Below are 26576 nucleotides of genomic sequence, written 5' to 3' on the forward strand. Positions count from 1 at the left end.
AATATACTTTATTTATATTTTTTTTGTCACGCAAGGTACGTTTGATTTAATAATTTATTAAAATTATATATGTGTACGTAATTGATGTACATACATCAAACGAAATTGAAACTAGAAAATTCCTCTAAAATACAATTGGAAGACAGTTGTTGGGATCCATGCAATCAAATTATTTGCTAAATCAAAATTTAAAATTAAGCAGGGAAACTCTTCTTAAAAAGGGGTCATCAAATGAAAATGTATTTAATTGATTTGAACAAAATGAAAATTTCGAATCTAAGATATTTTCAAAATAAAGTATTTTCTTTGAGCAAAACGGCATATTGCTTATACATAAATTGCAAGCAGTCCCTGAAGAAACTTGTTTAACTTCAACCATAAAAATTCGCATATAAAATAGTAAATAATTAAGAAAAAAAATCACTTTCCTATATTCAATATTTAAGATTAGCTTACTGATTTAGTGGAATGCTCAATAACTTTGCATTTTTATGTGTCTGCTACAATTTTTTTTTTATTGTTTTTCTTTTTCTTGCATATGTTTATAATTTTTTTCGTAGTTTAATTGTTAATATTTTGTTGTCTTTGCTTTTTTTTTGCTGTTACTGCATTTGCTGAAACTCTAAATCTTGTAGCGCTGCTTCGATTTCTTATCTCTAATAAATAAGTGTATTTAAAGTTGTTTAATTTTAAAACTATGCTTGGGTAGTTGTGCAGTATTATTTCCATTTACCTTTCTGTTGATGGTTTTTTTTTATACGTAATTTAAATATGCAAATTCAAAACCTGTTCTTAAATTTTAACTTGAATATACAAATTTTCATACTTATCATGTATACGCACTGTTAGCTTAGGTATTTTTTAAAATAGTCGTTGTTGTGGTTGTTCTTTTTGTTATATTGTAGCTGGCTGCCGCATGTGAATGAATTTATGTGTGTGTCTGTGTGTGTGTGGGTTTTTATGTGTCTCCTGTTGTGTCTGTCCATCGCACATTACAATTTGGCTTACCACAAATAAATACTAATTTTAATCTTTATCATTTGGCAGTGTAAAAATTTAAGTTATTCATTAATTTCGCGTTTTGTGTCTGTTTCTGTGTGAAATTATTTAATTATTGCTTTTTGAAAAGTGTGCGCTGAAAATGCATTTTGATAGTCGATCATCCGCAGCTAATCCTCGTCCAAGCTTTGCGAGCGCCGTGGCAGCGACCGCGCCTGCGCCCGCGACTTCGAGACGACCACATACTTGCGCCCAAAGTATGGTGAATCTAAAGATGGGAATAGTAAGGCTAATCAGGAGGAGTCTGGCTCAGAATCTCAGCTCACTTCTTGCGCAGGAAGTCTGTGTATTTGCGTGCACGCTTGCGCACTTTCTTGAGGGCATTGCCCAGCCGGAACTGCTCCTCGGCCAGATCGTGGGTGCCATAGTGATGCGTGCTGTTGCTGGTGCTGTTCGTGCTATGATGGGCATGAGCGTAGCTGTGCGGATGCGAATGCGAATGCGGGTGCGGGTTATGCGCATGCGTGTACTGGCCATGATAATGCGGCTGATGCTCAAAATGGGCGTGGTGCAGGTGCATATAACCGTCGCCAGCAGGATTTACCGATACCGATACCGATGCAGCCGAAGCGGGCGACATGGGCTGCGACAACAAATTGTGCTCCGAGGCGGCGTCAAAGGAGTCAAAGTGCAACGATGATGAATGCTCGCTGGTTGTAGAGCCACCACCATCCAAATGAATGCCAGCAAACTCCTTGGGCAGCTCATCGATGGCCAGCGGCTTATCGAAGTGCGAATTGCCCGACATGTTCGCATAGTCGTAGCTGGGATACGTATAGGGCAGATAGCCTGCGTGATGTGCTTCCGAGCTAACCAAAGTCTCGGTGTCTCTTTCGCTTGCCCGATTATTAATGAACTTCACCTCGTTGGCGTTCCGCTCCTGGTTGCTGCTGCCAAACACAATGTTGATGTTGTTGCTGCTGCTGGACAGATTGATGTTGCTGGGGGACAGCGGCTCTGGCGGTGCCTGGCTGCCACTTGCATTCTGATTTAGATTAGTTTCTTTGCTGGAGCTAGTGTGATAGCTGCGCTCGTAGCGCTGGAAGCAATCGCCAGCATCGCTGGAGGCAGTGTTTGTGGTGTTCGTGTTGTTGTTTGTGTTGTTGTTGCCCTGCTGAAAGTTATTCTTGTACTGAAACTCGAGCGCATTGCTGGGCTGAAATGGGTAGTTCTTGGAATTGTTTAGCACATCGCCAATTGTTGGATTGCCTTTCGACAGATACTGATGTATATCCTCGCTGGTAATTTGTAGATCCTGATCCAGATACGTGTTGCACTGTATGTAGTTGTTGCAGCAGTTGTTGTACGCCTCACCCTCCTGATCCTGATGAAACAATACCGTAGTAGACTCCTCGAATTCGCAGTGATAGCTGCTACCGCGTCGCTTGCGTGCCGCCGCTGAGGTGCTGGGTCCTTCATCGTACAAGGTGCTCTTCCAGCTGCTGCTGCTCTCCGTGTTGCTGGTCAGCTTGCGACATGGCTTCATTTCTGGCTCGGGCACATTCCAGGCATCCATCTTATCCTCCGCTGCTGCCTCAATTGTACCACCCACGGCCCCCTCAAGCTCGAATTCCGTGGGAGACTTACCGTCAGCTAGGAAACTCCAGCGTATGGGCGATGGCGAGCAGGCATACTCGGGCAGCTCGTTGCTGAGCGCGCCCTTCGAACTGTGTCGCTCCAATGTTGAGCCATGCGAGGGCGTAGCAGTTGCCTGGCGTTGTTCCTGCTGCTCAGTGTGCCTGCTATCGGCGGCAATTTGCTTGGCGCGATCGAATATAGAAGTCAACGAACCGAGCTGACTGTTTGGCCGGCTGGCATTCAGGCCACGCAAGGATATGGATGTGTAGCTGGGCTGGCGTGCGTGCAGTCGCTGGTGCTTCCGCATGGCGGCCGATGCGGACTTGATGGAATTGTTGCGGCTCAGTGAGGAACGCGAGCCGTACAAGCTGGTGGAGTCCGTTTGATAGCAGTAGTCGGAGCTGGTACAACATGAGCTGGGGCGACGTGACGATGAGCCGTACAAGTCCTCGGCAAAGTACTGAGCCAGTTCCGTTCTCGATGCACTGCAGCAGGACTTGCGGACCATTATCTCCTGCACCTCGCGGTCAGCACATGCTGCATCCTGACAGGCGTTGATCGAATTACAAGATACATCCGTGACCGAGCGATGACGTCGACTGCTGCACACATGTCGGGAAGTGTTGTGGCCACCGCCGGAGGAGTGATGCGTATGAGCGCCTGGCAAGCTGCCGCTGCCTCCAACAGCAGCGACGCTGTGCTGCCGACGTCGACGGCGATAATGGTGGTGATGAGAGTGCGATTGCGAATGCGGTTGCTGCTGAACCTGACCCTGACCGTGACCCACATGCGAGTGATGGCTGTGCGGTGATGTGTGGCGACTATGGTGCGGACTGTGACTGTGGCTGTGCTTGCGCTGCGATGGCTGCTGTGTCTGATGGCAATGTGAAAGTATGGCAACCGCCTCCTGTGGCTGGGGCGTCTCATGCTGGTGTTGGGTGTTCAATGACGGCGGCGCTTGATCACATACGATATCCTTCTCATAGCTACAATGCACATATTCATGTGTGGTGTAACAGGGCTGATGCTGATGCTGGGACTGTGTGGCGGCGGCAGCGGCAGCGGCAGAGGTGATGGCGGAGGAGGAGGAATGCTGCTGCTGGTGCTCCTCCTCAGCGCGACTCGTTGAATGTACACTGGCAGTTTCAGGAGGTGAGGCGTTCCTCAGTCAAGGCCCGCTGTTCTGGCAGGCAGGTGCTTGCTGACGAAGGTGATGGGGCACAGAGGCAGCGCTCCGGCCCTGGTGTGTACTTCGGCCGCCGTCTAAAAATCGCTCGGATGCAGCTACAAGAAGCGTAAAGGCGCCAAGAACAAAAATCAAAATGATTTACCAATTAATAGAGCCTCCAATAAAGCTACTCTTAATTTTTTTTTTTTTAGATTTTATATTCTTTTATATTGATTAGATTAGTTTTCTGGCTGTATTTAGCAAGTGGTTTAAGTGGTTAATGCTAACAGTGCATCCAATAGAGTACATGCCAATAATACACATGCGCATAGGTATTTTTTATTTATAATGGCATACGTTCCAAGAAAAACTCATGCAGCCTAAAAAAACTGAAGCAGCTGAATGATTCATGTAAATGAAATGAAAGATGTTTATTGAATTGTCAAAGCACTTCACAAAGTTATTTTCTGAAAAGTTTCGAATCTTCAAAAGACTCATTTTGCGCCCAAAACTGTGCAACGCTTATGAAGCTGGACGAAACTATTTAGAAAATAATACATTCGGCTTATGCATTCGACTGTTCTGTTATTTTGAAGTGTACTTTTAGGCGCATTATTGGCACTTAGTGTAGTGTTTTGTATTTCAAACGTGATTTGTTTCAGATATTGTTTACTTAGCCAATTCGTTCTGTTTGTTACTTTAGGTTGCTCCCAAGTTCGCTTTCACTTGCGTACTATAATAAAAAAAACCAAGGAATAAAAATGATATAGTTTTAAAGCAGTTGACAAACTAGGGCTTTCAACATTAAAAGGAACCGTCCGCAGTTCGTTGCAGCTTAGCCTAGGCAGATTGTGACTTAGATACGAGCAGATATTATATAGATTACTGACGAGCTTGGTGCGATTGTGTTTATGGTTTTCTTCCAAGCGGCACGCGCGGCATTTTCATGTAAATGCTTTGTGGCTCGGGTCCACCATAGTTGGTGGCTTTTGTGGTGGCAGTGAATGTGGTTTAGAGGCTCTTAGGAGTAGTTACTTTTAACCTACATGACATTCTTCCATGCGCCGAGTGCCTGCGAAAGCTATCGTCTCGCCCATAGTCAGAGTCTTGGTAGTAGCATTTACGATTAGGAACTGGCGTTTGTATATTTGTACCGTAGTTTGTATAGCAAGCCGTGGAGCCGGCCACGCCGACCCCGCCGCCCGCATAACTAGTTGACGTTGGACCCAAGAGATTGGTGCTATCGCTTAACGGATATGGACCCATGCCTTCAACCGTCAACGAGAACGAAGTCGTACCAAAGACTTTAGTATATATTTTGCAAGAATTCATTTTTGTATAGTTTTTAATTTGTTCAAGCATTTTTTTTTGTTTTAGTTGTGGATTGACGCCAATATTATCCGATACGTTTCTCAATTGGTTACACACAGAAGTTGTTATTGTTATATTATTTGTGTTGTAGTTGTATTTGGTTGATGTTGTTGTTGTTGTTATTGTGTTGTAAAAATCCCAGTAGATAATTTGATTTGTTTTCCATATTGTTATTGGCCAATGTAATTGATTCGTTGATTTTAATGTTTTGGGGTTTTAATTAATGCAGCACAATTTGAATTTGTTAAGATAATTATGAATGTGTTAAAAATAAAGAATATGGTATAGTTAAATTTATATCCATTTTAAGAACTTAGTTTTATAGTTATAGATCAAACAGCTAACATCAAAGATAAGAAACCAAGCAGCGTACAGAAAATTAAAAAGCAACAAATGAAGATGATGATGCAATTGTTGATCCAAACAAAAATTTGTTCGAATAAATATTTTATAATCCACAATTGCAAATCACTTTTAATTTTAAGAGAGCTATATTCTATAATATACACATATGCAAGAAAGCAAATAACTATTTCTCTAGATCATTTTGTGTGCTAATAAATATTACAGCATACTATGTAATGCCATGCCAGGTTGCATACGTAGGAGTTAGAAACATAAATAATAGCTTGACATGTTTGGATGTTAGTAAAAGAAATGTTCAGCAAATGAAAATAAAATATTCAGATAAAGATAGCCTAATTGCACGTAAATAAAATATATGATTATGTGTAATTTAGTGTTAATTTTGGATAGTTTAACCATGTCTTTGCGTGTGGGTGTGTCTAATTGGGCAAACATCTCGTATACACAATGGAAAAAAATTAATAATGCGACATGTTGAACATGTTGTGTAAAGGTATTTGGTTTGTCTTGTATATATACATGTGTGTATGTGTATGTTTTACTAGTATATATGTTAGTTTTGTTTGTACTTTTCGGCCAAGCTAAACGTCTGTTCTGTTTACCTAGAGGTCACTATGTTGGATGTGTGTTGTTGTGTGTTTGTTGTACAATATGGTTATTTGTATTGGTTTCATTTGTGGGTTTTTGGTTTTTGTTTTTAAAATTTGATTGAACGAACAATTTGCACAACAAATAATAGTTTGAAATTAAGAACGTAAGTTGGAATTTTGCTTGCAGTTTTTAATTCTTTTTTAAATTCTTACGTGAGTCATGTTGGGTCTTCTCCTCAGATACCATCAATGCGGCATGCTCGATGCCAGAATTCATACTTTGTGGCTCCAAGCTATTTGTGCAGTTTAGCATACTCCTGAAATTCGCACACTCTACGATTATGTTTTAAGTGTAAACGTATTTTAAATTTAATTTTGCAAACTAATGACAGCAATTTCGAGACTTTGGGCATAACACTAAAACGCTTACGCCTACAAAAAGGGTAGGGCAATCAGAAAAGGGTCGATGCCTACATCAGTCTGGTATGTCAGAAAAGTGTATAGATATTTTTCTTAATGTGTGTAAGTTTACCTTGGCTGAAAGATCTTAGATCATAAGTTAAACTGGCTTGGAAGTTATTAAGCGAGGCTACAATATAAAGAAAATACCAAAAAAACAAAACATATTTAAACAACTTAAAAAACTAAAAATAATCGAACAATATTTATTAAGTTAAACAATGAATATAAGATAAACAATATGAAAAGTAACTAAATGATAAATACATAAAATAAATTAAAAATAAACAATAGTAAATCGCAAGTGCTGTCGAAATCAAACTTTTTCGATCAACTTCACATCGAAACTCGATGTTGAAATTGAGCAAAAAAAGTGATTTCCGATTGTTGAGCTTGCGACTGTTTCCTTGTGCACACATTGAAATGGCAATTAAATTTGCAAGGACACTGCAACAGGGAGGCAAACTACTCGACCGGCAGCTGCCCTACATTACTGCACTTTGGTTCGCGTCGCATTGGAGTCACGTTGCGATATCTCAATGTCCGCTGTGGAGCTACTGTTGCCATTGTCGTTGACACTGTCCCCACTAAATGGACAAGCAACATAATCAAAATGTGTTTTGTTAATTTATATGTTTATGTGAGCGAATGTGTGTGTGTGCGCATGTGGCTGTGTCTGTGAGCGAGTTTTCATGTGTTTTTGCTATAATTTGTTGTTGTGCTTTGAGTTTTTTTTTTTTTATGTTTTCGCTTAACACTGAAAATTGTTGGTGCTGTAAACTAACCAATTTATAAGGTATGAACAATGAGCAAGAGAACAAAGACTCGGAGGGGGATTGTTTAGATGTAAGGGCGTTGCATGAATTAGAAATTGAATTTGAATTTTGGTTTTTTTGTTTTTTATAAAGTTTTTTGTTTTTAAGGGTAGGTGGAGGTGATATGAGAGAAATAGAAAGAGAGTTACAAAACGTTTGATAATGAAACATGGCATTTAAATAGAAGAGTACAGAGTATTTAAATTCATATTAAATATTTGAGTAGTTTATATTTAAATTGCTAAATATGAACTTGTATTAATTAAGTACTTGTCGGCTGTAGCCAGCCGGTAATTGATTGTTGTATTTGGTTTTGTATTGTAATTGTAACAAAGTAACGAGTACAGGCAAAGTTAAGCAGACATGCCGAAAAAGTATGAAACTTTGAGCGCAAGTTTTCATAGAATTTAATTTAGTTTGTTTTATTTAATTGGATTTTTTTTTGCTTATTTTTTGTTTTATTAATTAAATGTACAATAAAGTTGCTTTAGAGTGAACTAATAAAGTACAGCAAACGAGCTACGTTTAAATAGAGCGAAACGCTTCGGATTGTAGTTTGATTTTAGCTTTGATCAGAAGTTTATCGAGCTGTTTACTGGTTGTTTTTTGTGTTTGTTTTTTGTTTTTTCAGTTTCTCTTAGTTCATGCAACTTACCCGTACAGTCTACTATCTCGAAATGTCCTTCAGATTTGGGCATACATAGAATGGACATGGTTGGGATTATTTTCAATACAGTCGATAAAACACAATGTGCAACAAAATAAACAAGGGATAAATTTCAAAAACCAACAACTGACTCCCGCATCGAATAGCTGGCAGGCTATACGATCCAAAACAAAAAAAAAAACATTATGCACTCCGCATAATTAACTTCCAAGTACATAATTGAAGAAAATATATTCAGCTAATAGCTGGGTTTCGATTCATTTGGGGTTAGTTTTCGGTTAGCTTTGTGGAAATGTGGTTGATCTGGTTAGAGGGGTGATGGTCTCCTTTTTTTTGTTCAGAACTAGTTTTCAAATTGTGGTGAGCTGTGTGCAAAGCCTATGCTTTATAACTAATCTACAACTTACCTGCCGTTATTGTGACGGAAGAGTGCCAAGATTTCCTCAAAGGTTTTGTTTTTGGTCTCAGGAACCTTTTTGTATGTGAATATCCAGAATATCGCTAAGAACACGCTAAATGGCAAAAATGTATAGTTCTCAAGTGAGGTCTGAAAGCAATAAGAGAAATGATAATTAATTTCACAATATTCATGATGGAGCACCCACCTTCATGCTGGGGAAACCAATCCCGACCACAAAATTGGCCATCCAATTGACCAGCACAGCAATGGCCATGGCACTGGGCCGTGGGCCTTGGGAGAACAATTCCGCTGTTATCATCCATGGTATGGAGCCGGGTCCCACGGCAAAGAATACAACAAAGCCAAGCGTTGCGACCACAGATAGATATGACATCCAGTCGATCATTTCCTGCACATAACCAAAAAACTCCTATACAAAATGCATAGTAATCGCATTCTCGATGATTTGTAGGCTTTTCGTATTATAAAAATTTCATTTTCTTTCGTTTAACGAACTTTTTGTTGATTACAAACCAAAACAAATCAAAGAGTAGTCATATCAAGTCATATCAATAATAAAGTAAAGTAAAGTTATAAAGTTAAACCCTCTATATAAATCTGAACACTTTTATGCATGAGTTGAGCTTTTCTTTAGGATATAAGTACTTAGTCGAGAAACTTTTTTAAAGTAGTTAATATCTTGGTTCTCAAAGAGTTGAATGGTTACCACTTGTTCTCATCGCTGCACATTTCACAAAACAAACTGTCTCTTGAGTTTTTATTCTTTTGCTGTAACCTTTGGAGAACGCTTAAAGTACAAGTAGTAGAAAATACTAGTATATCTTAAATAAATAATATATATAGATTAAGTTTTAGTTCAAGTCTATGTAATAAATTAAGCGGCGTGTTACACATTTGAGAGTGTGTGAGTTTTGTGTGTATTTGAAGGTGGCCTTTTAAAGCGTTTTTCAGCGCGTGTTCTGCTCTAGTATCAATTTAGCGACAGCTTTGTACATTTTCCAACACTGGCTTGTGTCTTGCTGTTGGCTGTGTGTGAACTGTTTGCAAATGGTGCCCGGAAAACTTATTGCAAATCGTGTGAATTGTATTTGCATTTGAAACTGTGTCATTTTTCTTGTAACGGCCCAATTAAGTTTAAGAAATGAATATAAGAAATAATGATTTAAATTAAGATTTTGCACATTCGTTAAATGAATTGTGTTTGTACGGGGCCAAAAGCCTGGCAAGTCGAGAATAGCTTTTAAATGAGGGGCGAGACAATTGCCCAAATAAGCTGTTACTTGAACTCGGCCATTAAAAGCGAAGCCTTTTTCATCAGATTTTAAAAGGCAGCCTTAAATGTTGGTTACAAATGGTTTGCATGCAATCTCCGAATGAGCAGCTTATTTAGGCAATAACTTAGCCTAGACAACACAATCAGAAACTAAACAAACAGCTATACTTCATTAAGCAAGCAACAAATCTAAGTTAAGGTGCAAAAACAGGCAGCAAGCTTGAGGTTATAATAATGAAATACGTAAATATTCTAGTACAAAAAAACTATATGTACATGGAGTAGTAATATCTAAACTTATTTAGTTAGAATAAGAAATTGAATAAAAATTTAATAAAAATTAAACAATTGTTTAATTCGTATAAAAGCGTCTATTAAGTGTATTGATTCATATTAACTTGATATATGTGTTGCATTTAAAACATATTTTATAAAAAATTAATAAATGCAGTGGCTTAGCGGCAGCCCATAAATAACATAATATATTGTATACACTAATTTAAACGTATTTCTATATATGCATACATATATATTGTAGTAATGTAATGCAATGTTAGAAAGGAATGGCAAATTGATTGCTGGTAGAGACGCAGCTATAAATTCAACTTATTATAAATTCAAATATACATATCTCACATCAATAATTTATATATGTATACGCACGGGACAACTGTCATGCAATGGTTGTTTTGTTTTTTTTTTTTTCTTTTTTTTTGTAACCCGCCCTTTTTTTTGTATATCGTCAGGGGCTTATTTGGGGGCTAGACAACTTCATGCATAAAATATCTATGTCAATATTCAAATATTTATAAAAACACACGCATAAATATTGGAGTACAATTTAGATGCAGCATTAGGTTTAAAATATTTTGACAGCATCTTAAAATCAGTACCAAAATCAAATGCAATATGCCTAAAACGTATGCAAAAACTTAAGAAGTTCAGGCGAATACTTGCCACACTTTAAAATACTGAAATCTAAATAATAGCTATATAAAATAGATGTAACCCTTGTACTTGCCTTAATCAAAAATGAAATCGTTATAAATATGGAGAAGATGAACATGCCACCCAGGCCATACAAATGCAATGTACGACGACCGGTACGGTCCATTAGCGGTATGGACACCAAAGTCATTACAACCTGTACGATAAAACAAGATATTTGTAATCAAATTTAAGTATTTAAGTGCCTGTAGTGCTTACCATAATGGCGCCAATGCCTATCGTGGCAAACTTGGCGCTTTCCTCGGTCAGACCGGAGCTCATGAAGAGCGATGTGGAGTAGTAGAAGACGGCATTGATGCCGCTAAACTGTTGGCTCAGCTGCATCACGATGCCAATTATCAATGGCGGACGCAATGTAGGCGAGCAAATGAGCTCCATGGTCGATATATGGCTCTCGGCCTGTTGGGCGCGTTCCTCAGCGCGCATTTCCTCAATGTCTTCATCTACAGAACCGGAGGCGCGCAGGCGTCGTAATGCTGCACAAGAAATAAATAATTGTATCGGTTCGTAATAACAATAATACGAACTAGCTGTTACCTTTACGCGCCTCCTCCTCCCATTGTTTGGTTATGAGCAAATATCTAGGCGATTCGGGACAAACTGGCAGTAATATTAATTGCAATATTGCTGGACATATGGCCAGGCCCAGTAGTATGGGCCAGCCCTCATTAGTGCCTAAGATTTGTTCAATGCCCAGCACCTGGGATAATAGTAAACCTACAGTCACAGCCAATTGATTAACAGTACCTAAACCACCGCGTAGATTCAGTGGTGCTATTTCAGAGATGTACATTGGCACCAATGATGTATTGAGACCTGTAACGAGACGAAGGTGAAGGACTCTTGCAACTTGCTGTTGGATTTGCTTTTGGTTATATAACACTTACCGCAATTAACACCAATTATAAATCGGCCAAGGAATAACATTTCATAGGAATGACTAACTTTGGTAAAACCCATCAAACAGGCGCCCGATATACCAAGCACATTGTTTAACAATAGACCGCCTTTTCTGTGGGCCCCAAATATAAGAATGTAAATATTGGAGCTCTAAGTTATGCTTGATTGGTTACAAACCTGCCAAAGCGATTGGCCATCCAGCCACCACTGAAACCACCCAGCATGCCGCCAATGGCAAATATGGAGACGGCTACTGAGTACAGCTGTTGTATAAACTCCTCGCTAATGTCCTCGCCATAGCGATCCTTGTACACGTCTTTCATAAAATTCTCAATATTCTTTTCGGGCGCATTGATGACTCCAGTATTGTAGCCAAATTGCAACATGCCCAGCACCGCCGAGAATATGGAGTAGGTGAGGAAGAAGGTAAGACCCTGTAAAGGTTACCAAAACATATTAAATTAGTAGAGCACGATATAAACAACTGAAGGACGGGATTCGGGATGATTGGTTGGGTATGTGCGGGTTCTTCAAACGCTTTGCAAACGAGTGTGCATCACAAATAAAATTTGATATCATATATTTTAGAATGAGGCCAATCGCTACTAGTTTTAAAACCAAATTAAAATTAAACTTAGACATAAATTGAAATTTGTGTCAGGTAATTCATAAATTTGATATGGGGCGCACTGTAAAATAATAAAAACAAAATAAATGAAATAATACAAGTATTTAAAGAGTTTTGGAATTTATTATCAAACAATTTACGAAACATAGTAGGATTATAAAATAAACAAGTTAAAAACTGTGAATTTCAAAGCCGTCTGTGTATGTGGGGTTTTAGAAAGTTGCGCCCATGTTACTCATTTATAATATTTTGTTAAAGAGAAAATAATACAAATAAATTCAAGGAAATTCCATCATGAGCACAACTTTTCAGTGTCGTATTGTTCGGTTGTGTGTTTGTTTTGTTTTTAGGTGTTTGGTTTTGGTTCGGTTTGGTTTTGGTTTGGTTTGTACATGAATAGAAATGAAATTCAAGTATTTAATTACACAACATGGCAAATAATTTAAGCTACAAACTTGTTCTAAAAGTCTTAGCTTCCGTCTGTGCGTGTGCTCCTCCAGTCTGTCCACATATTCGCGGAGCTCCTCAATCTCCTCCTTCACCTGCTGCACGGTGTCCAGTTCGTGTTTGATTGCCACCATGTCACGTTTGACCTACACACAGCAGCGTATCCAATTTGAGACACGGTTCGGTGTTAATTTGGTGCATTGCACTTACCTCCGATACCTCACTCTGGCAGCTCTCCACGGACTTGGTCAGCTCCTGCAGCTGTGTGCGGATTTCGCACAAGGCGACTGTCGTCTCCAGGTGTCGATCGCCTCGCTGCAGTTCATCGAGTTTCGCTGATAGATTCATGCTCATCACGCTAACTTGCTTTTGCAAACTGCGGCACGGTGTTGCAGTCCCAGTTGCAGTTGCAATTACGTACGACCCGCCCATCACAAATGGGCGTTTCACACACACACACGTGTGTGCATGTGTGTGTGTGTGTATGAGTGAGTATGGTGTGGTGGGCGTGGCCGTGGCCGAGTGCGGGTCATATGCGTGCAATGCATACAATTCAATTGACGACGTTGCGTGACGTCACGTGCCGACGCCAAGTCACGCAAAGTGCCCCCAAGACATTTGGTTGTTGTTCACATATATTTGTTGCAGCAGTTGTTGCCGTAGTAGTTGTTGTTGTTATTGTTGTTGCAGAAGTTGTGTTTGTTACAGTTAAAGAAAATATCAAGCAAAAATGCACTTTAGTTGTACGATAGCTGGAAAATGCCTTTCTGGCTTTTATTACGCTACAGACTACGTAGTTATTTAGCGTATCAACGTAATTTATTTTGCGGCGCAAGTCGAGCAAACGAAGGCACAAAACGAAATTATTTATGACCGCTTACATTAAAATTTACCGAGCTATGCAATTATTGAGGAATGAAGCAACATAAATTTTATGGCTTTGGGCTGCAACTAAAACTCAAAATACATAATACAAAACACAGAAAGCAGACACAAACTACAGAACACACAGGCAGGCAATAGCAACATACCAAGCAGAGCTCTAAGTAAACGAAAGGATTTGTGTGTTGTTGCGGTTCCACAGAGAGAGAAAAAGAGCGATAGAGAAAGAGATAGGTGGGGGTGGAGCAGCAACAACACTAACTGAAAAGCCAAGCCACCAAGTACATAAAAAGTAAGTTAAAGTAAATTGTTGGCATTTTTCGTTAAGGTTAAGGCAAGAATAATGCAGCAGGAGTCGGGAAATAAAAGGGACAAATGATCTTTGTGTAAGCACCGAGACTTTAATACTCTTGCTAAGCTTCGACTATACAAGTTATATAAAACTGAGTAGTAAAAACAATCAGAAATACAAAATCCGTTAAAAATATTCAAATCGAATTTAAAATTATTCACATAGTTTAATTACTAAGCAAGTATACATAAAAGTAATCTGCCAGCTGGTATCTATTTTCTGTCCCATTTTGAATTACTGCCCCGTTCCTAATGTACTCAAAAATTGAAAAGCGTTTTGAACTATTCGAAATTTATGCACAATCGGATTTTAGAAATATTGTTTTGTTGTCCTAACCCGAGTTAGTGTATACCAAGTGAAGTAATCAGTTTTGTTGCCCGGCTTAGATTCGACTTTGAATCCTTACAGAATGCATACAATTTACATTTTCATCAACATGTAGCGACATTCAAACAAATAAACGCCCACGCATGCATGTAGATGTGTGTGCGTGTGTGTTTGCATTTGCCTTGCCTGCGCTGGGCTGGGCGAGAGTGCCAGACAAAAGCACTATATGTACATAGTACGTATCTATGACTGAAAGTGAGAAGTGCTTTTTGTTGGTTGAGCAAACAAAACGCGCGAGTGGCGCCCAAAATCAAACAGCAACAACAAACAAAACAGGACATAGTGGCAAAAGTTATAGGCGACAGTTGCACATGCTCTATAGGGAAATGTGCGAGAGAATGTTGGTCTGGGGCAGGATGGATGATAACTGGTGCACACAATGCGCATACGACACGTAGGCCGCATGGCCTGCCCCCATTTCCATGCCTGCAATGCCATGCACTTGAGTTGGCTGCGCATTATGTTAATGCGCCTAGGCAGCTGGCATGGGGTAGGGGGTAGGGGGTAGGGGACAGGGGACAGGGGACAGGGGGCAGTAGGCAGGCAGCGGGAGTTATTCGCAACATGCTGTCATTTTGTTGTTGTTGCTGTTGTTGTTGTTGTTATTATTGTTATTGTTTTGCATTTCACGGACATTGTTGTGCCGAGCATAAAAGGATTACTTTATGCATACATCAGCAAACGAGCTGCAGAGCAACGAGCAGCACAGCCAGGACCAGAACGAGCCGCATCCTGTGTAAGTTATTGTTCTCCATGAAAACAATTGCTGTTTGTGCATATGTATTGGCATGCATATCTTTATCCTATATCACTATAGCTATAACCGAATCTCTATATGCATCTGTATTCGTATAGCGCATACGTATATTTGGGCACGCATGTGTGATTGCGAGTGTGTGTGTGTGCGTGTGAATCTGTCAGATGCAAGTATTTTCGGTTTTGTGTAACTGATTTGTATGCGTGAGCATTTAATAAAATTTCTGCCAATTTCAGCCAACAAAGTACGCAGCTTATTGCTGTTGCCACTGCAGTTGCTGCTGCCACTGCAGTTGCTTCTGCTGTTGCTGCTGCTGTTGCAGTTGCAGCTACCTTTTGTATTCATTCAAGGTACTCGTATACGTGCGCTTGACGCTTTTAACGGAGTTGTCCTTTGCCGTGACTGCACCTGCATAGTATATAAAATGTAATAATATATTTGGGCTGTTTGTGAATTTTGACAGGGTATACGGGTGGGTAAAGGGTATCTGAATATCAGCAACCTGGCAACTTGAACTCGGTTTTACCATAACTAACGTATCTATAGTTTTCCGCTCTCTGCTCATTTAATTAAAGTTATTGTACACTGACACAATATTTTGCAGATTAAAAACCAAAATACTTGGAATAAAATATTTTGTAATATAATACATATTTGTACAGATTAAAGTTGTTAAGACCAATTGGCATATGGGACATTCACCAAATGTACGCAATTCGATATTATTTTTAATATTATTACTTTTTTTGCGGCGCTGTTTGCATTTAATGGCATTTAAATCTATTTTCGTTTTATTTGACGTGCACGTTGAATTTGTTACATTTTAGTTAGATTAAATTTTTTATTTTTGAATTTTTTTTTTTTTTGCTTTGTTTTCTATGCTTTTTGTTGTTGTTGTATAATTTGCATGAATTAACATTTATTTGTTGCTTTCAAATTTGATTTATATATATTGGATGCTAAAATGAGACAACACACATGAGGTAGAAAATAAATGCACCAATTTGTATGGCAGTCGCAATAAAGTGATATAGATGAATCAACAAATGGAAACGGACTCTTAATGTTTTGTACGAGCATTTCGTTATTTTGTTCAAACATTTTATTTATTTATTGTTTTGATTGGTGAGAGGACCATTCCGCCAATTAGTAAAACAATTTAAAAAAAAATTAAAACATTTTTAATGATTTTCAAAAATGATAAACAAGTTAAGTAAAAAAAGACAGATTTCAAAATATTGCGTGATGGGAAAATTGAATTGAGAGATGAGCTTTTCTTTCTATAAAGCTTACGCACGACTTTTGAGGGGTGAAGGGGGAATGGGATTAGGACAGTTGAATGATAATTATGTCATTGATGGCATTCAAAGTGGGGGGGGCTGAATGAGTCAGGTTGAGTGCCGAATGTTGATTGACTGACTGCAAGGACGAGGATGTTGTTGTTGTTGTTGATGATTGAATGTGGGTTTTGGGTTGAGTGTGCGTGTAGGCATGTGTGTGTGTGTGTGTGTGTGTGCTTTGAAGTGCGTACAGCGACTTAATGGCACTCGAACACTTTTCGGCATGTCATAAAGAACATAACACATACACAAGCACAAGCACACGCACACACGGGCACACAATAAGAGCAGCAGAGGCTTTAGTACAGAGATTGTTGTGGCTGCTCTCAAGTGCCCTACAATACGCATCAAGTGTGTGGGGCAGTGTGCTGGAAACCACAGTGTCACCACCGCACCACATACTTTTAACTAGTATTGCAAAATGCGTCCTGGCTGCAGCGACAATAATTACATTTTAACAACTAAATTAAATTTAGGCATATTAATTGAAATTTAATTGTCTGGCATGCAATTCTCGTGAGCAGAAGTTTTGTATTTTGGTTTTGCGCTAAATATTGTAAATAATTAACAAATCAATTAAATGGTCTATGAAGTGCCATTGTGCAAGTGCATAGCATTAGAGGGGGTATGTTACAAAAGGACTTGCAGAAAATAAATAGCTGGTACTTAGAAAGGTAGATATGTGGTATATAAGTGGTATATAATGTATGGCTATGTATATATATTAAATAGTTTCTTTATAGTTGCATGGAAATGGAAATTGCATACTCATTGAGTGGCGTGAATACCAAACCACTTTGGGTGTGGCTTCTGTAATTTGTAGTTGTTATTGTTGTTGTTGTTGTTGTTGTTGTTGTTGTTGTAATAGTTGCAGTTATTGTTGTTGTAATGGTAGATTGTTGTTGTGGACGAGGGGAGTAGATGACAAGAGAATAGTTATAATGAAAATGTTTGTTAAACAGTTCAGTTCCATGTTTCGCAATGACAGGTATCGATACAGAGTTGAAATTGAAATTTGGAACGGAGCCGTCCAAAAAGAACAATTCCACAAAAACGTTTAGTTTGATAAGGAAAATATTTCTCGGTGCTTGTAAAAAATCAAAACCAATTGCATTGAACTTCGATATAAGCTAAATATATAATATATGTACATGAAGACGATGTTTTTTTGTAGCCCAATCGATTACAGAACGACATAAAATTTAAATTTACCTTACACAATGATAAAATGTGAACAAATTTAATTAATGCATTAATATGCATTATGAAATGAATGTGTTTCTTTCACACAGCTTACGTCGAAGCAACAAAACGAATGAAGCGAATTAACCATTTTTTAATTAAACTTATACAAATTAAATTCCCAACCGCTTACAGGATACAAACGTCAACACTCGCTCGCATACACACACGCACGCACACTCAGATATAATTACAAAAAAAGTAGAAGAACGAAAAAATGACAGCGTTTATTTAATAGATTTGCATTATTCTAAAATATTTGTACGGTGAAAAATAAACATACAGAGAAATGAATACATGGCGTATGCGTAATTTTCGAGTTATTAATTATAACTATGGTTTTTGTTTATATTAAAATTAATTTGAAAAGTTTGGAATGCTATGTATATGTACCTGGGTGGCATTGTGCCCATCATTTTGTTGCCTTTTTTTCGTGTTCACACACTCCGTCGTTTATTTGTTTAACAATTTATTCTTTTCTCTCTCTGACTCTCTCTTGATTTTTTTTTTTTTTTTTGGTTATGCATCAAAAAACGTTTTGCTTAATTCATATTTTTTCATGGTTTCTTTTGTTTGCTTTGTTGTGGAATTTTTTCAGCGAATTTCTTAACCCGAGTTTTGGTGAATGTCGCATGTGCTCGCAGCTGTTATTAATATTTTGTTTGATAGTATTTGGGCAGTTTTAATTTATTATGTTTAACTTTTTTTGTTCGTTTCTGGGAAGTTGCGCAACAAAAACAACACAACACAAATGGCCTCAATGAATAATTGACATTTTAAGGACACGCGCTAGACACTTAAATGAACATAATTTGCGCTAATCTGTGTGGAGGGGAAAGTAGAAGAGTTTAAGTATTTGCACATAAATATTGCCGAAATCCAAAAAACAACAAAAAGTAATGAATATCATAATAGTTGTAAATCGGAATCTGTTGAAATAACATTGTTTATGCATTCAATTAAAGTACAAAACAAACTGACAATAATTTCGCGTGTTTGCTGATTTGTAAATTAAACAACCACCCGCAATTCGAGAGTAGCCAAATACATAAATTAAATTTAAATTATTTGTGCGTGCCATTTAATGTATAAATTAAAATCTTTGAGTATTCTTTGTGGAACAAATTAAATATGCATATTGTAAAATAATTGCTGTTTATTTGTCTAGCTAAATGCTAATACTTTATGGCGGACAGTTTGTGGCATGTAAATTAAATGACGCATAATGAGGGGACATGCAAAAAATTGTTGTTGCTGTGGCTGTTGCAGTTGCAATTGCAGTTGCAGTTGCGGCTGCAGTTGCACATTCCACGCCATGTTCATTATGTGTTCATTTCATTTGCATGACATTTCAGGTCAGATAGAGTTCATTGGTTGTCAGTCTACATACTCGAGCAGCAATTGGCGCAGTGTTGCCTCATCCTCGCCATGACATCTCAATCTAGACTCGCGGTCACGATCATCACGGCTCGAGTGGCGCTGGCGCTTGGGGGCATAGCTGAAGGAATGGCGATAGAAACGGCCGTTGTTTATATTTTCACCTCGATAGGCGTCTGTGGGTAGCATTCAAATGAAATGAGTAGCTGAGCATTTGACTGGATATATTTGGATTGCAAAACTAAGATACGCACCTTCGGGTCGCAGGCGCACTGGCGGCGAGGTCAGCTTAAGTTGTGTTGACGTTGTTGTGGGCGGAGTCTTACGTCGACCACCAAAAACATAATCGTAAGAATCTTCGCTCAAATTGGACACTGAACAAGGCATACACGACAAGAAGAATAACGAGCAGGCTCATAAGGATTTATGGTGAAACACAACCACTTAAGGATTACGCACAACTCTGGCTCAAGACCCAAAGTACAAATAAAAAAATATAATCTCTCAAGAAAATAAAAACCAAACACAAGTATAAAAAAAAGGCAACAGCAGTGAGCAAAAATTTGCACAGCATATTTAAGCAACATATATATATAATTTCAATTAAATAATGTAGTTAACTTTAAAAGTAAGCTCTTGTTCTTCCTACTTGGTTCTTGTTGCAGTTTTATACTCACTCTACATTAAAATGAACCCATAAAAGCATATTATTCAATGTAAATAGTAAATTATTTGTCATGATTTGTTATCATATTCGTTTTGTTGTTTTGTCCGGTTTATAAAAATAGAGGAAGAGAGCACAAAATTGTTATAGTTTGTTAGCATTTTGTTATTTTTTATGTGTTTTTGTGTTTTTTTTTCGTTTTTATTTATTTGACAGTTGTGGGACAGCACTAAGGTAAGTGAAGTGGAATGAGTAACGGCTGGCAAACGTTCAAAAAATGTTTACAAAGCAGCTGCGAATTACATTTCATATATGTATTTTTTTCTAACAAACATTTCCAAAAAAAAAACACAAAAAATACGAATAAATACACAGCAGCATCAAAACAGAGCACAGCTACTTGAAAAAGTTTTTTTTTTATTTCTTTTAGTGGGGACTAACAAAAAATAATTTTTTTTTAATAGTTAGTCAAAAAGTTGAAAATACAAAGAGCAAGCAGTAGGATAGAGGACAGAGAAAGAGCGACATTTAATTAATGGACGACTGTTGGTTGACTTTTTTTTTGTTTGGTTTTTTGAAGGGAGTTCGATTGATTGATTGATTGATTGACTGAATGAGTGCGGCTGGCGCAGCTGAAAAATGCTAAACAAAGTTAACAAAAATGTGTGTAACTGTAACGCGTTGTGGTATGTTTGATTTCACGTGTCTAAGCGTTTGTGTGTGTTGGAGTGTGTGTGAGTGTGAGGATGTGTGTGTGTGTCAGTGAAGGAGCGTATGCCAAACGTGAAGTCTCGTATGCTATGGCAGGTATTGCTGTGATGGAGTCGAAATCAAAATAAACGAGTATAAAATACAGCAGTAATTATGCCAGCAAACAAATCAAAAATCCAATCTACACACGAATTCAAGTGGCAATACAATATTTGATAAATCAAATACTTTTCTTAAACTAAAATATATAAATGTGCAGACGAATAAAAGTTATAGATAAAATATATAAAAAAAGAAACCAACTGACAAAATAAACTCAGGCAAACAACAACAAACAATCAAAGTGAGCATATAGGCCTGAAGAGATTGGCTCTTTGTGCACCTGGAAATACGCTCAACGGCTGAAGCACTTGGGTGGAACGCAACGGCGGTGGTAGCGGTGGCAGCTGTCCAAACGGATCTTGATCGTTTGAAATGGAAGACGTTGGCGGCGAGATCATCGATATATCACCATTGGTCGCCATTTCATACTTGTGGCCAGCTGCAAGAGATTTCAAAGACGTAAAAGCGTTACACGATAACATTTCAATATTTGAGACCACCAAACGAAATAAACCATCAACGCACACTCACAGACGCACAACAAAAGGCGCCAGCAAGCGGTAAAGGTAAAAATGTGCTGTGCCGCCATATTTCGCACATGCATAAATTGTGCGGCAAGACCAAGAGGCAGGGCCAGCTGCACAGCACGCATGCATGACTGCATAGGTAAAGCTTTTAGCCCGCCAACGCCTCGATGGGCAAACAGACTGAGACACACACGCACATGCACACACGGCAAAGGATTGGAAGCCACAGAAGCAGTTAAGTAGGGTGCCGCATATGTGACTCCTCCTTACATTTGGCTTAGTTCCAGAAACGGGACCCCAGATCTGCATCTCGGTCTTGGGCACGTTGCGTGCCTTTGCATAAAATAGATTTCATTTTGATTCGCTTGAGCAGCAGCACACGGAAAACTTAACAAAATGAAAGAAAACATTACAAGTCGCAACTGGGATGCCCTAGAAATAAAAACTTCTACGGACGATACATTTTTAAGGAAAACACTCTGCGACAAACTAGTTCACTTATGCATACAAAAAGTCGTTTAATAGACAGTTGGAACTTTGACCAACAATTGTCTATTTGTGGCATTCTAGTAAAATATACATTTCTAGATACTAGATGTATTAGATACTATATGAAAAATAACGAATTTAAGGACTGTAAATCTGGAGGTGTTATATCAAAATATCTTAAAGATATAATCTTTTTATGAGTTGCTATCTTAAAGCATGCCACTCGCTTCTGCATACCCTTTCGCAATAAAGCACAATTTGCATTCCTTACTTTTTTTTTTGGCATAACACACACTTACACCCATGAGTTGTAGGTGGGCTTAAAAAAATGCCTCGCTAGCTGCGATAAATGTGCCCGTAGTCAGCTTCTTGTTGTGGTTTGCTATGGATTCCGCAGGCCAACACTTGAGCTTGCATACACACAAAAACACACACACTATTCCACCGCAAGGAACAACAACAACAACAACAACAGCAACACGTGCAGCTTTCCGTACGGTTCGGTATTTTGAATTTTTATTATTTGCAATTTGCGTTAATGTTGTGGAAAAAAGCATGTGGCTGTTATGGTTGCTGGCTTTAGCTATAAGCATCATATGTCTGTGTGCGTGTGTGTGAGTGTGTGTGTTTTCCTATGGCATATTGAATGGCCATTTGTGCCACACTCGCACATACACACACCAACACACAGAGTGAGAGAGGCACACTAATGACCTTTTCATGGCCGCCTGTCGATGAATGTAAGAAATGTGGGCAAATTATGGAAGGATCAGGCGTGTATATCCCTTGCCAGTTGTCGTTATTGACAAAATGATTTGTAAACATTTTGCGCGTCATTAGCTGCAGTCATTGCCAACGGTTGAAAAGTCCGCAATGGCATTTAAGCATTTTCGCATTTAACAGATTAAAATCATGCATGCATCAACATTTCTTCAACTGCTTCACTCTGTGAATGCGAGCCAAGTATGGGTATGGCATGTGGCAGGATGCAACGCCACCTGGTTAAGTTCTTTGCTGACACTGCAACTGCTTCCGGCTTCAATTGCATCAATGCCCAGCATCAAGAGACGGCCAGACCATGTACGCCAAATAGAAGTCAAGTCTCCGACCGAGTCACTGTCAACGGACGTGAAGAGTTGCCTCAATCTCCACATGTGGTATGCAAATATTTGCTTAAATTTGTGCTGAGGTTAAGTTTTTTGTTTGTTTTGGCTTTGCACCACCACAGCTGCAGCAGCAGCACTAAGTTGATGACAGACATTCAATGGGCTGGGTTATGCTTCAGTCTGGCCAGTTGCATCCCCATTCGTATGCCTGACTGGACTCCTTGCTTCTAATCACTTCGCCCTCCCTTCCATCTCTTGATTCTATATATGTCATCTTACATACTGGCTGGCTGACACAGAAAAATAGTTGTGGAAAATGGGAGCCCTGCGTTTTGACTGCATGCCAAGGCCTCCACAGCAGAAACAGCTTCAAATCTGACGATGCTGATGACGCAAGTACGCCAGTGTATGTGTGTGTGTGTGTGTGTGTGTGTGTGTGTGTGTGGCTGCATTGAGCAGTAAGTCATTTATGAGCGAGTGTGTGTATCTGACTTTGAGGCTTGGCCATTGACAAAAGTGCTCTGCTTGCGCTCTCTGGCCTGACAGTTATGAAAAGTGGCCTCAGCGGCGACTGCAGCACCCCTCTTGGCGCTCTGTTAGCTTTTAATAATTGAATATTATGCAATCAATGTGTCAGAGTGCTTGCATTGACTTGGGCGCATATTTTATTGCATACTTTTAGTCGCTGCAATGTGCCTTATTGCATTATTTGTATTAAATTTATGCGATTATAAACAACTTCGTATGCAACTGTGTTTATATGTTACCCGCGCTTAAGTGAATGCTATGGTATTTGCCTTAACCTTGCCACAATTTTTTGCACGTTCAACAATTTTATAAATTGGCATTAATAGCCCAAAGTAAACGGAAAACAAACATGTTAATTGGATATTATTGGGCCTGATTCTGTTCTTAACGGCATAGAACTTAGGTATTTCAATATTTTCAAGCTTCCAAATAGCTGCTCGTAGTTTCAGGTTTTGGTTTTGTAAAATGTCTTTGCCTCGAGCTTTTAAACTCGTTTATGAAATTCCTACAAGTTTTCAGCGCCTTGGCATAAATTGGATGCTAACCCACTCTACAAATTATCATGAATAACTTGCAGAGTTTTTAACTTTCGCACAAGTCATTGCTTAACTTCTGCAGTCTCAGACAGTTCATTTTATTAGCTTAATTTTTGATTTGTCTAACAACTTGAGCACAATTCTCTAATTTTACGCGCGCCCTCTCTCTAACTATCTCTATCTAACGCGCCGTTTCTCTCGCTGGCAATCTCCAATCAAATTAGCAAGTAAAATTGAAAACTGATTTATTCATGAGCGCAACTAACCATTTTTTGAGATAAGAATAATTTAAAATTCAATTAAATAACGCCACACTCTCGCTCACACGCGCACGCACACACACACACACACACACGCACACGTCAACGACACGTACAATGGAAAGTTGAGGTTCTAAGTTTGTTATAGTTCACAGCTTGTATTGTCCTGGGAACACATTTGCATTTGCTGCATTCTATTCAATTTGAATTTTGTTTTTGGGTAATCAATTGCAAGAAAGCGCTTTTGCCTTGAGCGTTTGTCAACTAAATATCGTTGATTAAATGAAACAAAAGCCGTACACAGACAAGTGCACAATCGCTTTCGCACACCTGCACACCTGCACAAAATGCAACCACAGCTCTATTAATTATTGTGTGCCCCGTTCTTCTTCTTCTTCTCCTTATTGTTGTGTAATGTGTGTATGTTCATTAATAGGCTTTTGTATTTGTTAACCACAAAAATGATTGCCGCTCAAATGCACTTGAATGTGCCATTGTTGTTGCGGCCATATGCCATACCAAACCGCAAAATCCTATATTATTGCCTTAGCTTAAGCCAGAAAACGCACGCCGTATAAATTTAATACTGTTGGCAGCTCAAACGTGGATTGCAAAAGTGGGTGCCAGAATGGGGGACCAAGAGCAGTCTGCACTGTAAGCACGTGTCTGTCGGCGACACTTGACAATCAGCATCAAAACAGATGGAAACACACACACACACACACACACACATGGAGAGACTGGCCAGACTGTATAGCACTGAAGATGAAGGCTTGACTGCCTGGTGCTGGCAAAAGTGAATTGGTTTTCGACATCGACGCCGTCATTGTCGTTCTATTGGTTCTGGTACTGGCTCTGGCACTGGTTCTGGCACTGTTAATAGTCCTGGTACTGGTCTAGCAGGCAATTTCTTGTTGCCGTCCTGTCAGTCTATCCGCAAGCCACGTATTGGCAGTACGGACAGCTGTTTATACACACAGACTCACACTTGCACACTTGCCACTGCTGTCCTATGGGTTGTTATTATTGTTTTCTTTTTTCGGGCAAAGCTTACACGTATTATCAGCGCTGTTTATTTGTCAACATACGTTTCTCTCTCTCTCTCTCTGTCTATATATATATACGTATTTTAAAAATCACATTCATTAAGTTGCTGCACATGCGGCGTATGATTAATATTATGCTTTCACCAGAACGTGGTCAACATTGCATCTGCAATCGCCGGCAGGACTTGTACACACTCATATCAAAAAAATGGTCGAGGCTATCGCTTTAACGCTTCATCTGGTACTTTAACCAGAACGAGCGGACATTTTGCACATTATTAAAATTACTTGAGTGCCCGTCGAGGTTGCCGCCGGTGGCGACAGTGTGTTTAATGCGTAATATGTACATCACGCATACGACACGTTTAACGATCAAAAGCAACAAGAAAGTAAACAACTTGGCTTGATTATGGCCATAAGCACATCGTATAATGTAAATATGCGTTTTCGCAATTGCATTGAAATATCACAACCCATTCAGGTGGACTTATGTACATATATTACATTCTTTTAAATGGCATAAATGAATGAATATTTAACTTTTTTATATTAGTAATACAGTTGTTTACATTACAATACCGATAAAGCTATATTATATAGCCACATCGAGTTCGTTTGAACCTAATCCAAAAGGCAATCAACCGCACATGTAGTAATAGCTTTTGACTTTACTTAAAAACTTACATATTGTATTTATTTATTCGGAGTTATATGTACTTACCGTTGCACATAGGAAAGCCATTTCGTTGCCAGTCCAGGGCCAAAGCAGTGAATTATCATGCGAGGCTGCTGCTGGTGCTGCTGCTGCCGACGATGCAGACGATAGGGAAGATGCAGTTTAAGCAGCGGGCGCGGGGTGTAGAGTGAGAGGAAATTTTCAGGCTCAGTTGCTCTAATGCTGCTTTGTGCCAGTCGAATTCAATTTTAGCTGCATGAGCTGCTCGTAGATCGCATAAACGCATGCACACACAGTCACACACACACACACATACACAGAATCGAGTGTAGCACGGAGACACACAGGCACACACTTGCACACAAACGCACACACACGCGCACACAGCCAGTACCGGAAAGCGGTGCACACTTTCGGGCGCCGCAACTGAAAGCGGCTGCTGCCTTGGCGCACGCCTTTCGCACTTGGCAAATGATAAAAACTGGCAACGCACTGCTAGAAAATATGCATTTTTAATGCCATAAATTAGTTTTGCCGTTTGTCGTGGCCGTTGCCGTTGCTGTTGCTGTTGCTGTTGCAGTTGCTGTGCACCAGAGAGCTGCAACGAGAGGAAAAGAGAAAGACAAGTAGTTAGAGAGAGAGTTGGAATGTTCGCATATAAAAACGCCAGCCCAGTTGAGTGTCTAAAGCTGTTTAACGTAATACATAAAAAACTAAGTGAAATGCGCTCACACTAAATGCGTTTTTAAATTAAAAATAAAATAAAAAAAAAAATAGAACAAGAAGAAGAGAAAGAACACTGCAGCAAAAGGTTTGCGTAATTTATGAACTAATAGCCAGCTTC

The 26576-nt window shown here is 39.1% G+C and overlaps 2 protein-coding genes across 2 annotated transcripts; both read right to left on the bottom strand.

Moving 5' to 3' along the window:
* Positions 1 to 571: 571 nt before the first annotated feature.
* LOC115770028 (glucose transporter type 1-like) lies at positions 572 to 26330 on the bottom strand. The gene is given in 15 exon segments (XM_030715090.1): positions 572 to 3921; positions 6346 to 6449; positions 8481 to 8620; positions 8679 to 8882; positions 10789 to 10911; positions 10974 to 11251; positions 11313 to 11591; positions 11663 to 11787; positions 11853 to 12109; positions 12759 to 12896; positions 12961 to 13126; positions 19101 to 19263; positions 19342 to 19461; positions 20845 to 21003; positions 25778 to 26330. Coding segments are annotated over 15 exon segments (4866 nt in total). The 5' UTR covers positions 25788 to 26330; the 3' UTR covers positions 572 to 1321.
* On the bottom strand, positions 4071 to 5411 carry LOC115770027 (glucose transporter type 1-like). The gene is made up of 2 exons (XM_030715089.1): positions 4852 to 5411; positions 4071 to 4538 (listed from the first exon to the last, which is right to left on the bottom strand). Exons 1-2 carry the CDS (start codon positions 5165 to 5167, stop codon positions 4528 to 4530), a joined length of 327 nt encoding a protein of 108 aa, XP_030570949.1. The 5' UTR covers positions 5168 to 5411; the 3' UTR covers positions 4071 to 4527.
* Positions 26331 to 26576: the final 246 nt, after the last annotated feature.

Source organism: Drosophila novamexicana, unplaced genomic scaffold, assembly GCF_003285875.2.
Source record: "Drosophila novamexicana strain 15010-1031.04,08,12 unplaced genomic scaffold, DnovRS2.1 tig00004555-arrow-pilon, whole genome shotgun sequence".
Classification (NCBI taxonomy): Eukaryota; Metazoa; Arthropoda; class Insecta; order Diptera; family Drosophilidae; genus Drosophila; species Drosophila novamexicana.